Here is a 17,624-nt window from a genome sequence, read left to right on the forward strand (position 1 = left end):
TTACATTTATTAAACCCATGCCTCCTTTTGGGGGTAAACTGTTGGAAGACAGTGGAGTTGTTGCTCAGAGGCTGCAGCCAGTCCTTCAGATATAACCTGCTCCAGAGATGCACAGAGCTCTTTGGCATGGCAGAACATGGCCAACAGCATATATACTGTGAGACATTTGGTATAGGGGTGGAAGACATAACTGCTAAGCAGAAATAAATGATAAATACATTTTGGGGGATCTCATATCATCTGTGGAAGAATTCTTGTTCAGTGACGGTAGGATAAATGATGAAAAACCGAACACAAGATAGCTGGGAGTCCAACCAAGAACTAAAGCTACTCAGATGATAAAGGAAGAGGAAGCACACCTATGACAGACTTCTCAGGTTGGTTTTTGAAAAGCAAAAGACTCTCTCACCAGTTTTACGTCAAGTTTCACTGTAAGAAAGCTAGAAGATATTACTCAGAGTACATGGTTTACATAACCAAATGACTTGTAAATGCATTTTTTGTGGATGCAATACTATAACCTTCTAATTTAAACAGTTCAAGCTGCCTCAAAAATATATATGTGTTTGTATAAAGATATTACATCTCTCCATGCCTAGAATATACATTATCTCTTCACCCATTATTCAGGCGCGCGCACACAGAGTGGAATTCAAGACTTCTCTCTCTCAAATGGAATATTCAGGGCTGACATGCAATGTCTTTGTCAAAAGATGCAATGTATCTACATTTAAATCAGTTCACTGAGAGATTCAAATCTTAGAAGGGTATCAACTGGTTCGTACTGTGGGCAATTACTCCACTGGCCTTTCTACCATTTCTGAGCTTTATTTCCCTTCGGCAGTGTAATTACTCTTTTTCACGCATTCTTAAACCAAGAGATACATTTCAACTTTTTTTTAATCTCTTGTCATGCCTGCTGACTTTCTACTTTGTAATCTGTAATGGGATATGGCATATCGGGCTAACATGGAAATTGCTTATAGCGACAGTCTGAGAATCCAGCTCACACCAAGAGAACCATGGAATGATGATATATGAAGGACAGTGCAATGTGCAACTGTAACAAGGAAGTTGATAAATCAACAAGGCACCAGCAGGACAGAACTTTGTGTCTCATAGGTTCAAATACAGGAACTCAGGAATATTCTTAATTTGGCTATAAGCCCTACTCTTCCTCTACATCCAAAGTGCCATCCAAAGTCATTTAAAGTGCAGATCTGAGCCTTCGCTAAAAGGAGCTTATGAAAGATTTCTCTGAAGGATCTAGAGATGCTGCTTCTTCTCAGTAGTTGAACTATGGTTCTGGGCTACTAAGGTGTCCCCTGCCCTCCCAGCAGCAGCGGGGGGCACAATTCTCTGCCGCTGCTGCACCTCACCTTGGCAGTCATGGCAGTGTGGAACTCCTTCCTGTGCTGGGTCCTGCCCACTGGGCTGTGGAGATGGCTTCTGCCCGGAGCTGGTCTGGCTAGGTTGCAGCCCCATGCCCTGCTGTGGGCAAATAAATTGGGGGGGGGGAGGGATATCCCCTCCACCCCCTGATGTATCACTTATGCCCGCATCCCCCCTTCCCCACACACCCACCCCCTTCCTCACATACTGTGGGGCTGGGGCAACAGATTGGGAGTGATGGGCACCAATAGGGCTGGATGTGGGTGGGGGGCTGTGGCTTAGGAATGAGGGGCAATGCATGGGCAGGGTTAGGGTACCAGCATATCATGGCTGCTTAACACCACAAAGCAGCAGGAGGGATAGCCACAGCTGGACTTGCATCCTTGTGAGCGAAGCAGGCAGGGGAAGCTCTGATTTTCTATGATAAAAAAGCCAAAATTGAATGCCAAAATATATAGGTATTTAGAATGTGTTTTATTACAATGATTGAGGCACTGATAGGCTTCCAAATTGCTTTAAGATTGTAAATATATCAATAAAACATTGTGTTGATTTGATACACACACACACACACACACATATATATATGTCTGTTTAATTTTAATTGTGGAAAAACATGGATTTGGGGTTTTCAAATTGGAGAATTTGGAGGATTTTAAATAAGAGAATTTGGGATTTTTAAACAGAGGAAACCAGGATCCCCGATGTTCAGGGGTGAGACTGAAAATCTGGTCTGCATAAAGTCCTCTTTCTCCCAACTGTAAATTTAGTACTATAAAATATGTTACTGAACAAAATGTGCTTCTTGCATATTCCTTGGGCCATCATGGCTGGTCATGACCCTACTAATGTGATTTTTGTCATTCTCATGATCAGATCCTAGAAATCACAAAAACCAAAACCTGTGATTACCAGGGTGCTGCAGCACTCTGGGATGCCTCAAGATCCTTTTACAGGTACTGAAGGATACTATACAACATTAGCACTGTTACACGTGCAAGCATAATTTACTAGATAAACCCAAAGATTTAAAATAGGAATTCATTCTTGCCTATTGTGGCCTTTCTGAGTTTCTTGAAAAAAAAAAAAAGAAACAAAAAGAAACTAGGGGGTAGGAAAGTAAGGAAGAGAAATTACATTGAAGAGGATAAAGGAACCTCGGTGAGGAGAGAAAGAAGTAAGAAAAGGCTATCAGTGCATGGACTATCATGGGAAAGGAAGGGAAACTTTCAATTTGTTGAAAGCATTTGTTTTTCTTTTTTGTTCTTGAATGAATGATATATAATTGTCCTAACTGTATTCTATTCTATTTTAGTCTCTGCCTACATAACCAACCATTTTTCTTTACAAATTTAACAAAATAGCACCCACTCCCCTTCACCAGAAAGATGACCCAATGCATGTAACTAATTTCTCTCTCTCTTCCCCGTACCTACCTACTTTTCTTCCTTATATAGATCAGCACCCTGAAGAAAAGAAGAGCCCAAATGAATTCTTATGTTTTCTTAAGTCTACTGTATTTGTGACAGCTGCTCTGGAGTGGCTGCTATATTTTCCTTGGTTCTCCTTCTCTCTCAGGAGTAAAGTTGCTCATAAGCTGCCCCTCTGCAGTTGCCTGGGGGAAGTCTTGTAGTGAAACTGATATGTAAAAGAATTGTGATTACATGTTAAAGCAAAAAACTCAACATGGTGATTCTTCTGATAGATTTAAAATTTGGAGCCACTTCAAAATGGTGAATGATTCCCCACCTCCTCACCCCACTTAGAAATTCAGCTTCTAGATCAAGGACTATCATTTTAAACTAGTTTTGTACCAGTAGTTGTCATATCACAGTTGAGGTTGCAGGTGTTTTTGGCACTTTGCCCAAAAACGTTGCTAACTCGTGTTCTACACCAATATGGGTGGCACAACTCTTGCTGCTTGACAGCTTAAGCATCATGCTGGCCTTCAATAGAACTAAGCCAGAATCTGTCTTTTGTTGCTGTACAGCCAATCATTTGTGAGTTTTATTTGGAATGGGCCACTAAAGCAGTCATCTGTGTAGAACGACTTTCGAAGCAGTTGCATAGTGACTCGATCTTGCTTGGAACATCCCACAACTAATGATTCAATCACACCTACTGGAATATCATCAACTCCTTTTTTCACAAATGCTGCATAGAACCACATAAATAAAATTGATCCAAGAATATAAGTTTGCTTCACTCCACTAGAGGGAGAAAAAATGCAAACACAGGCCAGTGCTAGCATTTGCTTTTCTGTTTGTTCCTTTGTTGAGCTCAGTCAGGAACATGGGAAACTTTTCAGGGTGCCCAAGCCGACTCAGCAGGTTCTAGAGGCTAGACTGCATGACTGCATCAAAGTTTTTCTTGATATTAATAAAAGCCATATACAGGTGGCAGTTTTGATCACAGCATCTCTCTTGGATCTATCACAAAAATTAAACAAAACAACCATTTCCACTATAAAGCTTCAATGAGACTCTAGGAACTTATTATCAGGGAGTAAAAAGCAGTCAGTTAAAGGAGTACCAAAGCCAATATTTTTACCTGAAGTTGTTAAGAATGAGATCCTCTGATAGTTATAGCACTCTATACATTCTCCTTTTTCCCTTATAGATCTTAATGATGGTTTCAGCTTTAGGTTTTAAGGGATAACCCCCTCCCCACAGATTCAGCAGAGGAACTTGCTTAGACTCTCACTCAGAGCTATAAATCCTAGTTTATAGACTTTTACTAGAATACCATCAAAACCTTGAGCTTTAATATTCAACATATACACAGCATTAAGGACTTCTTCCAGAATTCTTTCATGCTCCAAGAAAGCATGAAAGAATTCAGCTTGGGCCCCAGGCCAGATCCAGACTGGGAGTGGGTGGAGGAGGGGGTTCTTTCAGGTTGCATCTGGCCCAGGACATGGAGTGGCAGCAACCACCACAATGGTGGGGGCCACCATAGTGGCAGTGGGGCAAGCAACGGTGGGCCAAGCTCAGTGGTGGGCCAGGCTGTAGGGTGACAAAAGGCTGTGTTTTGCAGTCCTTGCTCAACCTCCTGCTATTGAGGCCATGTTCACTGGGGCCTTAGAGATCCAGATTCTGTGGTTGGTCATGCCTTCAAACTCCATGGCCTACTGGTACCCCAGTGGGCCAGATGGAGCAGCATTATGGACTAACCAGATGTTTGACAACCCTGCTCTAAAACATTAATAAATCTGGCCTAACCACCTCATCAACTATATTAGATTAAGTATTCAATGACACCCAAAGTGCTGCTGCCATTGCAGTTGGATGTTAACCAAGTTAGTAAGTGGCATCTGACCATTATTGCCCCTTACCAGCATCACTGTGTCCTTAGCAGGGCCACATACAGCATTAAACCCAAGGCAAAACTGATGCATATCATGCACATCAGATGCCAATGCAGTTCTTCTGTTTTGGCATGCTACCAACCTTCCTATATTTGATGGAGTCAGAAATGAACTTTAGGACCAATCTTTCTGGGTGCATCTATACAAGACGCCTTCATGTGCAGCGGACTGTTCTACTGTGCAGTAGTGTGTCATGGCAAAAACCGTGCTAATGCACTAATGTGCAGTAGAATTAGTTTACTGTGCATTAAGCATCACACAAAAAAGTTTGCCTCTGCTACTGTGCATTAGTGCAGCTACCACACCTTTATCTAATACCTCATATTAGTGGTATTAAACTTAATGCACAGTAGCAACAGCACACTAATGAAAGCGTAGATGCGCTCTCTGTGAATGTGCTGATAAGATAGGGTGTCAGGCTTCTAGCTTTGAACTCACTTCCTTGGCCTAACCAGCACAGCTGCTATCCCCAAAGGCTTGGATGAGGCCTGCCTAAAGCCTTCCTCAGTATCTGATTCTTCCCACCCCTTAACACATAAGTGGGTAGCTCTTATCATCTGACTTCCCCTACATAAGCCTACGGAGAGGAGCAGGAAATGCCTGGGCCACGGGGCTTTTCTTAATCTCAGACTGTGTCACTAATAACTCTTCCTTCTTCCTGACCTCCTGGTTTTCTGACTGTACTTGCTTGTAGACTCCGCTTTTCTGTTTTTTTAAGTCGGGTTGCTCATAGACTTTGCTCATCTCACAATCTCCCCATTTCCTGATCTGACTTGTTCCTGGGCTCTGCTTGCCCACTTCAACTCTGGTTTGTAGTCTTATCCAATAACCCTGCAACCCATTTGGCCCCATCTCTGGCTGTCCATGTCCTGGCACTGACACAAGAGAATCTGGACTGTCAAAAGGTTTTTGACAGATAGCCATCTTATCTAACAGGTTTTGGATGAGATCATATTGGACTGATCCTGGTGGCACAAGGTTGCAAAATTGATCATTTTCTCAGTAACATAATACATAGTATACTGATATTAGTCTACATTGTATTGAAGGCATGTCTTTAAAGACCACCCTTACCAAACAAAGCAAAAGTCAGGTTTTTACGTAACTCTTCATGAACCTGTTCATATTTCAGCCAGTCAATAGCCTTCCTTTGTGGAGACTAAGCTGTAACAATGTGGCATTTTGACTGAATTTTCAGAGCTAGCTTTGAATAAAACATCATCTCATGTTACATCTAGCTGTTCATCCATCAGAGCAGGAACAACATAAAAAATGAAGTTTGTGTCTCCATTCTGACATCACGATGTATCATACATATGGCTTTTGGATTTTTGCAGATGGTATTTTATATACCTGTCAGCTTCACACCTAATTGTATTTACTACCACAATAGCACAGAACATTACTCTGTAGACTAGACTTGTGACATTTACAGCTTTTTCTTGCAACCACATTTGACAAGCATTCAAACAGCATCAACTACTTGGGCAACCTGTATCAACAACTCTACCTACTCTCCAGCCACCTCTCTCACATGATTCTGGATTTGTTAACAATTGCATTTGAGAATGTTTGGTGCCAGCAATTAAACCCACAGGGCTGTTCCATGAATATTTTATAACACTCAAGTCTGAGCAAGTGGCACGCATTTTGCTTTTATTGGAAAATAGTATTAATATGTCTGCTTTAACAGTTATAGCTATGGCATCATTGGTGCAATCACAGAGTTAAACAATAACTTGTTCAGTCTTCACGAGATCATCAGTTATAACAGATGTATTTTTTATTAGATAGTAATGTGACAGTAACATCAAATATATTCCATGTGTGCATGGCATGCTTTTCATGCCATTTTTGTGAAGAACAAAATACTGTCAGACCTATTACTACAGAGAACAAGTGTAATAGCAAGACTCTGAAAAATGGGTACTTGCTGGGTCTTTCTGAATGGCTTTTTAGGAAATCAAATGCAAACACAACCAGATTATTGCTGGAAGCAATTTCCATAAACTGTTTATTTTAGTTCACAAGTCCTTTGGTCACAAAAATCATTGTATTACTTCTGGCCCATATCTTCCCAAGGTACCTGAACAAACATTAAGATTAAGAGTATCTTTCTCTAACAGCACAAACCAAAGTTAAAACTATGAATATTCTTTCATTAGAAAAATTTTCAAAGTTAATGTATGAATGAGCAGAAGAATGGACTTTCTTCAGTAACCACCACTACACATGCTGTGACCCTGTGAATATGTCTGGCTCTTTTAAAAGTGCACTCTGGGAGAATCAGCTCTCTTGGGATGCATCCAAACATACTTCGGCATTTGCTTCTGGGTTTTTTTATCATAGGAAATCAGAGCTCCCCCTTTGCTCACGAGGATGTGAATCCAGCTGCAGCTGTCCGTACAGCTGCTTCATGGCGCTGAGCAGCACTGGTATGCCAGTACCCTGCCCCTGCCCATGCCCTTGCCCCTCACTCCCAATCCACAGCCCCTCCAATGCCCCTCACTACCGACACACAGTCCCTGCCTGCCCTCCACTTGCACCCTCCCGGCAGCAGCTCCCTCCCTGCATAAGGACATGGGTCCAGCTGTAGCTGTCCCATCTGTTGCTTTGTGACTCTGAGCAGTGCCAGCCTCTGCTGTTCTGCTCCTTGTGCCTGTGCCCAGGCCTCAGTGATCCCCATGCAGTTTCATAGTTGGTAGGGTCAGAAGGGACCTGAGCAGATCATCAAGTCTGACCCCCTGCCATGGCAGGAAAGAGTACTGGGGTCAAACTACCCTGGCAAGGTGTTCATCCAGCCTCCTTTAAAAGACCCCCAGGGTAGGAGCCAGCACCACTTGGAAGTTGGTTCCAGATCCTAGCCACCCTGACAGTGAAGTAGTGCCTCCTGATATCTAGCCTAATTCTACCCTCTGCCAGCTTGTGACCGTTATTTCTTGTCACTCCTGGTAGTGCTCGGGGGAACAGGGACTCTCCCAATGCCTGCTTGTCCCTCCTAACTAGTTTGTAAACAGCCACTAGATCCCCCCTCAGCCTTCTCTTCTTATGGACCTGAACAGATTCAGGTCCCTTAGCCTCTCCTCGTAGGGCCTGCCCTGCTGACCCCTGATCATGCGAGTGGCCCTCCTCTGGACCCTCTCCATGTTGTCCACATCCCTCCTGAAGTGCGGCGCCCAGAACTGAACACAGTACTCCAGCTGCGGCCTGACCAGTGTCACACAGAGGGGGAGGATCACCTCCTTGGACCTGCTTGAAATGCATCTGTGGATGCATGACAAGGTACAGTTGGCCTTCCTGACTGTGTCTCCACATTGTCGGCCCAAGTTCATTTTGGCATCAATAATGACTCCAAGATCCTTTTCTGCCTCTGCACTGACGAGAAGGGAGTTCCCCAGCCTGTAAGTACGCTGCTGGTTCTTCCTCCCCAGGTGCAGCACCTTGCACTTGTCAATATTGAAACCCATCCTGTTCTCATCTGCCCACCCCTATAGCCTGTCCAGGTCCGATTGCAGCCTATTCCTCCCTTCTAGTTCCTGCAAAGCCCCTGACTGGGGCTCAGGGATTGGTCTGGGAAAACCCCTTTTTTTTCAGGCTGGCATCTGCCTGCACAGTCTGCTCTATGGGGGCTCCAAGCCCAGCGCTGGCAGCTGCTCATACCAGAAGTGCTCCCCTCCTCCCCCACATGTCTCTTTCACTCCTGCTGCCACCCCTGGCCCATCACACACAAATATAGAGTAGAGCCTGCTGCTACCTCAATCCCCACCCTGCCCATGACCCAAACCTGCTGCCACCTCCACCCCTCCCCCCAGCCCATCATATACCCCAAGTCGTTTTCTGGGACCAGGAGTCCCCTCAGGTTCCCACTTTGGGTTCAGGGAGCCCACTTCTTCACACAGTTCCCCCCCCTCAACACACTCACTCCGACGTGCACACCCATTGGGCTGGGTAGGCTTTGTGGCTGCCCCTGGCTTATGGTTTACTGCCCATTTGCAAGTAGCTCTTGCAGGCTGGAACTCCACCAGCCTGCAGAGAGCTGTTTGCAAATGGGGAAACCCAGAGTTTCCCCTTTAAAATGGGAACCTGCATTTTTCCATGGAAAACAGAAAACTCAGATCCCTGCTTACCAGGATTGCCCATAGTCCCTGCCGCAGTCTCTGAGTCCTTCTGACTCTGCTGCTGGCCTGAAGCTGGAATCTGGGTACTTCAGCCTCTGGGAGACAGGCACAGCTGACCCCTGTGCATGGCTGCAAGGCAGCCTGCCTGGTCCTGATCCTGCTCCTGTGCCTCAGCCCAGGACAGACCCTAGGTGCTTGGCAGGCTCTGGAGCAACCCAGGACAGATGCTGAGTCCCAGCCAGCTCTGGAGACACTGCCGACAGCCCTGCCCTGCTTTTATTTTATCATGCATGCTGGAGCAGCAGGGGCATGCTGTAGCTATGGAGATCCTCTGGCCGGGTGCTAAAGCATCTCCTTGGAGGACCTGGCCTCCAGTTGCTTCCAGGCAAACTCCGAGCACATGCCTCACACTGCTTTTTTCTGGCGCTTTTTTTTTTTTTTTGATACTGGGATTCCCTGGAACAAATTTAGAGTCCACACTGCAAATATGCAGCACAGGGAACATTTTCTAGTTTATAGGGTGCCTTCTGCAGCATCTCAAGCTGCTTTGAGACACCACAACAGACATGTGCAAGCTCATGTGGATGCTTCCTTGGGGTGCATACACACGTTTAGGTCGACTTGAAAGAAGGCAACTAAACTAGGCTGACTTAAGTTAAGCCTTTTCAGAGCATACACAAGTACAACTCCGTGACATGGTGGCAACCATCTTGTGATACATAGCAATATCAACTATTGTAACTCAAGATAATACACATCAGAGGTGTATTATCTTGTGCTGCATTTAAGTTGACTCTGCTCCACATACATGCATATGCTTTGACAGTTAAGTCAACTTAAAAAGGTTAAATCAATTTAACTGTCAGAAAGTTAGTACGCGTGTACACCCCCTTGGATATTACAGTGTTGGATTCTTCTTGTGCTTCCATCTTCTCCACTGTCTTAAAACCAGTTGCAGAAGAATGACATAGTTCCTAATGCAATGTGGTCTTCTCCTAATGTTACAATGAAGCAATGTTCTCCTAAAGTTTCTGACCAGGTCTCTTACTCTTTTTTCACAATCATTTATAGCAGTTGATCAGATGTCAACAGCGGTGCCTGATCAGAATTGAGGAAATCTGATGCTTGTTTCACAAGATTCATACCATTACAAATCTTGATTTTTGAATAGGAGCTACATAGAATGGATTGAACTTCAAATAGCCAGATCATGAACTTTCTGCATGGCATGCTAACCAAGGGTTAGTGTCATGTCAGCCACAACATACATAAATAAGAAGTGGCTCTACTATTTTTATTGATAGAGTTGCTGTTTCCAGTTACTCATGTCTATTGCAAGTATGGAAGTGTCTTTGTTCTTCAGTATAGCTGGCAGCAATATTGTAATTATGTTTTTAGTTTTGACTATGTGCAAGGCAATGCAAATCTATTCAGAATTTGACCAGAGATGTAGGCACGTGGATACTGGAGCAGTGAAATATTAGTCCCATGAAAAGTACTATCCATCACTGCTGAATTTGTGTTATGATATTTGCTGTCACAGGCTGCTATGGATTTTTGTAGATATGGGTTATAAAGGCATTATAAATCATTCACTAATAGCATGAGCCATGTCATCTGCTACTTACAGAACTCTGTCATACAACACAAAAGCTGAGATCAAACACTCTGTTAACAAGATTGAATAGATACATTTGACAATAACATTATATATAACTAACATATATGGTAAAAAGGAGCTTCCTGATGTTGTTGGGTCATTTGGATAATGTATTGCATAATTATCTTCAACATTTACAAGTTAAAAGCCAAAAACTACATAATACTATTGCAAACCTGCAGCTTAAAAATCTTTCCATGATCAGTTTTAGACATGTTCAGTCCATTTACATTGATCATTATAAGCTAAAAGGAGTTCTTGATAAGGAACCCTATTGGTAATTTTAATTGAAAGTACTGTCAAAGCGTGTTGAATTCAAGCCATCTCTGCTTTTCCATATTTACAGCTTTATCAAGATAAGCACCCTCATCATCACTGCTATCAACACAATCATCATGCAGCATTGTACCAACATTATCATCAAATGCTGTGAAAACATCTTGGCTTTTCTTGTTTGCAAATAAATTTGGACAAAATGATACAAGTCTATTCTTGAAATCAGTACTATGAATACATCCTCTACTTGCTCACCAAATTATTCTAAAAAAGTGCATTAGTCAATTCGGCTAACCTTGATATGGATGTTTTGCCTTATGTCTTCTGTTCATTAATGAGATAATTTCAGTGAACACAAGGTCATGAAGGATTCCAGCAGAATTCACTGAATAACCTCTTTTTCACAGTTGTGCCTTATAGAATTAACTAAGACAGCTGGCCTGATAAACTGCTTCTATTGCTAGCATGTCACCAGCACTTAATTTTGCCAGATTTGCTTTCCCTTGAATATGCCACAATTATCTTAACAGAACACATAACTTCAAAATTGTTACTAAATGCCAAGACAGATCCAACAAATCATTATCACTAAAGAAACTGCACTGGTACTTTCTTTTGCATCTACATTAATTATTTTAGATGACTTTTTTCTGGAAATGGGAGGGCTGAGGTGGGCCATCCTCAGATGATTCAGTGATATGTGAATTCATTTGAAGCTTAAGTTAAATTGTACTGTAACTAGCAAGACTTACACCACTTTCTTTGTTCATTAAAAGATAGTCTTGATTTCATTTGCATTGTTTAAGCAGGTTAGAAGAGTCAGTATGCACTAAATATGTGGAAGCCTCTTGCAAGAGCTGAAGTCCTATGATCTTGTTTGAACACTGGCTTGTTGATGCATCTCATCTGCTAGACACTATTATAACCCTGCACTTTTTGATTTTTGACATTTCACAGCATTCAAGTTGACAAAAACATCAGTACTAGAATTATCCATGACCTTTGAAATAAACAATTGCAATTCTCTGGACTAATTTACTTTCACCTTTTTTAAAGCATTTTAAAACTCCCAACATAAAGTCATTTTCTCATGTCAGCTATTTGCCACATGTAGGAAGTGCGCTAGTTTTCCACATGTGGACTATTGTTGTTGCATAGTATGTGTTGCTAAAAACAAGCTACACTGCTTGCAGCTGTATTTGGGTCATTCATTCCACAGTTATATATATGTCTACAAAGCAATCTGAGCACCTTGCCTATAGTGGGATCTCAGGGAGAACACTGATACACACAGTTTGCAACAAGCCTGGTATAAAAAAGCAATTTTGGAAACTAGTATTTGAGGATTACAATGGCTGTAATAACCTGTAGTATTTACTGATTTGATTCCTTGCTAATTCCATTAGTATGACATCTATTTAAATAAAATTATTTTAAATGATAGATTTGGTCTAGAAATTTGGTTTCAGCAAAAAAACAAAACTTCCTTCACAGATGACATTATTCTGATAAAATAAATTATATCTATTACAAGCATACAAGGATCTTTGATATTATAAACTGAAGTCAAGTCTCCAAAACTTAGGTTAATCAAGACATTTATGCCAGTTTTCATACTTTTAACATCAAACCCACAATTCAACCATTTTGGTCACATACTGATTCCATGATTAGGGGAGCAAGGCATCCTGAATTTTGGCTTAAGAAACTGGAACTAGATCCCCTTTTAAATGAATAGAAAAACAGGGTCTTTTAGAAATTGCTGCTAAGTAATATTTTGGCTAATTTAATTTTCATTTTAGCTTACTTAAAAAACCCTTACTTTTAAGTATTTCAAGAGTCACTGCCTAGCTCATACATTCCACTGTTGAATCACATAGTCTGATGTAGTTTAAGATGACAATCAAGATTGCATCTTCTTGTTTGATTGTTAAATTTTTAATTACACACAAGACGCTTAGCGTTAGTAACTTATGCTTAGTTGTAATTAGATGTAGTGATTAGAATGTTATATTAGCACATTTTTTCTGATATCATTACAAACAACTGCACTATTGGCAGTGGAGACCTCCAGACAGGACACTAACTCATTCAATAACTTCAAGAGTGTCAATTTACCTCCCTGCACTGAATGCTCTCTATAAAAAAAATGAAGGTGTAGTGCTTAATATATTGTAAAATGCTTTGAAATTATGGTTATTCAGTGCAGTATAGTAACACTGAGCAATTCTGCCTAACTTGAGAAAAGTTGGGAAAGGCACCTTAAGACATGAGTCGTTTTTGGTAGAATCATTCTCATTTGTTGCTTTACAGGTGTTGCTTCCTATTCCTCAGAGATAAGTCTACCATCTTCACAAAAATGGAGCAGGAACAGGAGCAGGAGAGGTGACAACACTGCCACAGATCCTGTTTCTACAATCACTCTGAAGCCTCCCTCAAGGAAGCAGTCAGATGCAAATAATCCCCAAGCTGCAAAACACTTGTTTGATCCTTGGTCATCAATCCCAGAAGCGCAAGCAAAACCCAGCCAAAATACCTCAAAACTGGACTTTCTTTCTTCTAGTAGTGAGGACTCTGTGGAAACCATTTACCTCTCTCCTACATTCAACACCATGGATCCTGTGGAAGACAGCGGAACCAACATTGATAGTCTGAAATCTACTCCAGCTTCCTCTAAACAATTCCCTGGGCCTGTTACATCCACTTTCAATAATTTCAACGCCTTCATATCTGGAAACATGCAGACAGCTAGTATGACTCTTCATCCATCTCCAAAGCTGGGTGAGTTTGTGCATTTCCCATCATTTGCATTTAAATTCCTTTGTTAGCTCCCCTTCCAGGCTAGATCCTCTTTCTAGTTCTTGAAGAATGTCAATTAGGTGACAGTAGTCAACTCAAGTCAACCCTAACACATTTTATACTGTTAAAAAAAGATACTAGTACTATCTCCCGCTAATACAGTCTGCCGTTTCTTGTGAGGTGTACAATCTAATTGTTCTAAGCTACTTAACTGGCAATCGGTTATCCAACAGCTAAGTAACAGCTTTCCTTTCAGTCATTATATGCAACATTAAACATCACTAGTCAGTGCAAACGTTTATAGAATATATCTAGTAACCAGTTTCTCTGTTTACCAGAGCACTTGAAATTTACTTTAGGTGAGTTTAGTGCTGGGGAAAAGTGCTAAGATTATGAGCCCCCAAAATTGAAATTTTGCAGTTACAGAATAGATAGCACATGGTTAGGGACACAGCAAAGATTTTCTCACTCCCATCCCCTACTCTTCTTCAACTCCCAGACTTGGACACGAATTCAGTTTCCATAGCCCATTCAGGACTTGGATCTGTTGAGACTGCTAACAAGGAGGACTAAATAGTACCAACCACTTCACTATTAATTGAACAGAGACCACAAACTCATTTCACCTAAGCTACTAACAAACTATCAATAATAATAAATGACTTTTGGTCTCTGCCAACATGGGATTAATTTGAAACTGAGAACTAAAAGTTTCCATATCCCCCAGTCCTCTGACCCACCTCATATTTGATACTATGCAGCTTGATAAGTTTGACAGGTGAACAAATGAAACCCATTTGTTTTCTTCTCACATGAGAAGTTTTCTATAAACAGAAAAATGTCAGGAGTTAGTAATCTTGTGCTCACACCTTTAAGAGTTATTGATTGTCAGAAAAAAAGCTTCTGAATGATGAGATGGGACTAGGGAATACCTTCATTTTAGTCAGTGCAGTGTTCTGAAGGCTCACTTGTCAAAAAATACTTCTTGTGTATTGAGAAACAGTGAATTACTTTTGAAAGTAGCTTTTTAAAGTTTAAAATTGGCATTTTTGACACTTTCCCATTTTGGTTTCTAGAAAAATGTTGTACTCCAAGAAATGTTCAAAAAAATGACCCCCCCTCCCCCCTCAAAACAGTCTTTTGGTAACCATTTTTAAAGACTTGTACTAGCATTATTCCCCTCCCCCCTTACTGTTCCTGTGTTGAGCCTGCCTGGTGTTCTGGATAAGGAGGCTTCCCCTTCTGGCTTCTTCCCATGCCATTCCAGCATGATGTTATTTATTCCCGCAGCACCAAAAGTATTGGGCTGCATGCATAGTGTTTCCATCCCTGGAAAGTGCAGGATGGCTTGCGGGAATCCATTCTCTGCTTGGCAACATATCTCAGTAGATCACTGAACAAGATTGATTTTATAATTTGGGGCATAACTATTTTGAAATGTGTGGAAAACAAATTGAACAGTAGCCTAAAGTTAAAGTAACTGCCTTGAAGAGGCTGGAACCTCTACAGGAAACAAGCTGTATTTCAATAAGGCATCACTACTGCCAAATGAAACTAAATTGTCATAACTTGAGCAGATGCCAGGTATTTTCAGAATAGAAGAGGAGGCCATTTACCCATGGACATGTCATCAAGTGGATTTTCTACTCTAAGGGAAAAATATTTTTAAAAGTTTCACTTGGTGGCAGACATCTGAAAACAGAGACAGGCTGTAAAGACTTCTATTAGTTGTACATAGAATTTGTAACATAACTAAGGTATTTCCTGAATATCTGTCACTAAGAATTATATATGCATTTACTTTTTAGATACTGGTAAGGAGAAGCATATTATTAGTGGCCTGAGGCAGGGGTAAGAAAAAAAGGAAACCTCTTCTCTGAGCTTATTATTAGAGCAAGTATAAACACCATGTTTTTTTATTTATCCTTCAGGAAAAAAATATTTGAATCGTATTTGCATTTTCACATATTAGATGGAATCAGCGTATAAGGAAGCAATGAGATCTGGCATCAGCATAAAGTTAGAGTGTGAAGACTAAGGATAAGTGTACACTGAAGCAGCAGAGAGCTGACAATGATCTGGAAGAGCCTCAGGCTGCTGCTTTTGATTGTGCTGGAAACCCAGGTCTTGAGTATAACATTGGGGGGCCTCAGGGCACCCTTACGGCCCCATTTCCAGATCTGACTTGCATAGAGTGTGAGCACTGGGTGGGATTTGTTGCATCAGCCATGAGCTTTCTGCCACTGCACTGTAGGCATTCCCAAGGTTCAAGATCATCGCCCATGATAAGTCCCCTTTGTCACTCTAACAACTAAAACAAGCCAATAGATTTTCCTCAGAAAAAGCTGAGGATTTCCCCAGGAAAACTTGATACCAAGGTTAGCTCAATACCAATTTGTTCCTTAAAGGAGGGAAGAACCATTCTGGTTAATAGCCTGCCATTCCCATTACAACCCAGTATCACTTAGAGCAGTTCTGAGGTGGAATAGGTCGCTAGTTTGTCCTAAAAAGTAGGGGGAAGAGGATTGCAAATGAACTCAAATATTTAGCTGTCACTGCAATATCACTGTATGCCAGTGAGGCCTGGAAATAGATGTTCTGTACTGTCTGACTGTCCCGCGAGCTCCATGCTCTCAGGACTAATGTGTGAAAACCAGGGACAGTCCCATGAATTTTTAAATGGGTAGCTGCGCTGCTGGTAAATGTGAATTTTCACCTGTTACAATTTAGCACCATGTCACATGCCTTAGTAGGTGCTTTCTGGTATGTAGATCAGGCCAGCATCAAACACTTTGGGTCTTGTAAGACCACACATTGAGCTCAGCAGTGTTCACATAAAACTTTAGATTGTACTTATACTTACTAAGTATCAATTTCACTATAACTGAATGCTTATTCTGGGAAATGGTTCACCCACACAGCTGCTCTCAAACACTTGCTAACTGTGTAGGCAGCCATTTAGGGCCCCTTGTTTTTGGGAGCTCTACAGTCCTCAAGTGAACTCTTTTCCCTGTTATGACTCTGCTCCCCACCAACCCACCTTAAACAATAAGCTCTTCATGGCTCTCCAGGGAAAATCACTATCACACAACCCCTATCATTTGCTGAAGCAATTCCATCTCTATTTCCTCTAGTTCTAGCCATCACAATCTCCTAACAAGTTGATAAACTCAATCTTATAAATGTGTTACAAGAGTTATTGAAGTCATCTTGGATCCCCATGAGACTTTCTTTACACAGAATACTGCAAAATATAGGGCCAGCTCAGATCTCATCTCATCAAAAGATATACCATAGTTAATTTCCAAGCAAATCAAAATAATAAATTATTTCCCTTATTGTGACAGTGTCCTTAGAGATACAGTAGTTGAAATTTACATGCTGGTATATACAAACTTTAATGCTTTTGATTCTTGACAAATTTGGAGGTTAAAAACAGCCCTTCTAGTTAGTCCTCAGGTTCACAGAGAGAAAAAATAGCTTAAAAAGTATTAACTCTAATGTTCAAAACTAGAAAAAAGAAAATGAGTCAAACAGCTAAGCTCTATAGTTGGCAACACCACAACCAAGAGTGGAGCCAAGGGATACAGGAATATCCCCTTTGATTCCTGGCCCACCCAAAGTTTAAAAGCAATTGCTTGTCAGTGGCAGCAACATTTCTATTCAGGCAGCAGTGATGGAGTCAACTGACTCAATGGCTCATTATATTCTACCTGTTTCCTTCTAAACTCTTCATTCCATAGGGGTTAGCAACCCACTCTTCTTTTCAATGGTCTTGGTGTTCAGCTCATCAAGCTATCCTTTCTTCTGCAATTCTGCTGTCTGTAAGCTGCTCCTGGTAATGTAGCTCTTATTTCACAGCCCTGCAGATTGTTTTTAACTCTAGCCAAAAACATTAACTCAGGTGTGGAAATAACTTTTAGTGAAGCATTGGGTGCACTGTCAAGATGTTCAAGAAGGCTAGATTTTGTATTATGGATCTGAAAAATTGTCCATTCAATTACAATGACTG

At 41.4% G+C, this 17,624-nt stretch overlaps 1 protein-coding gene and 2 long non-coding RNA genes across 3 annotated transcripts in view; 1 reads left to right on the top strand and 2 right to left on the bottom strand.

Moving 5' to 3' along the window:
• ENTHD1 (ENTH domain containing 1) overlaps positions 1-17,624 on the top strand; it is a 73,133-nt gene that overhangs the window by 52,133 nt on the left and 3,376 nt on the right. The window contains exon 5 of the mRNA XM_006264025.3: positions 13,127-13,594. Coding sequence (XP_006264087.2) covers positions 13,127-13,594 — 468 coding nt within the window. The remainder of the gene's footprint in view (positions 1-13,126; positions 13,595-17,624) is intronic.
• Positions 1-17,624, bottom strand: part of LOC132250130 (uncharacterized) — a 120,376-nt gene that overhangs the window by 47,035 nt on the left and 55,717 nt on the right. The gene's annotated exons all lie outside the window — the stretch shown is intronic.
• Positions 10,166-17,624, bottom strand: part of LOC132250129 (uncharacterized) — a 53,252-nt gene continuing 45,793 nt past the window's right edge. Inside the window, exons 3-4 of the long non-coding RNA XR_009461708.1 lie at positions 14,353-14,436; positions 10,166-13,432 (exon numbers count right to left, since the gene is read on the bottom strand). This is a non-coding gene — a long non-coding RNA (uncharacterized LOC132250129). The remainder of the gene's footprint in view (positions 13,433-14,352; positions 14,437-17,624) is intronic.

The sequence above is a fragment of the Alligator mississippiensis genome, chromosome 4 (assembly GCF_030867095.1).
Source record: "Alligator mississippiensis isolate rAllMis1 chromosome 4, rAllMis1, whole genome shotgun sequence".
Taxonomy (NCBI): Eukaryota; Metazoa; Chordata; order Crocodylia; family Alligatoridae; genus Alligator; species Alligator mississippiensis.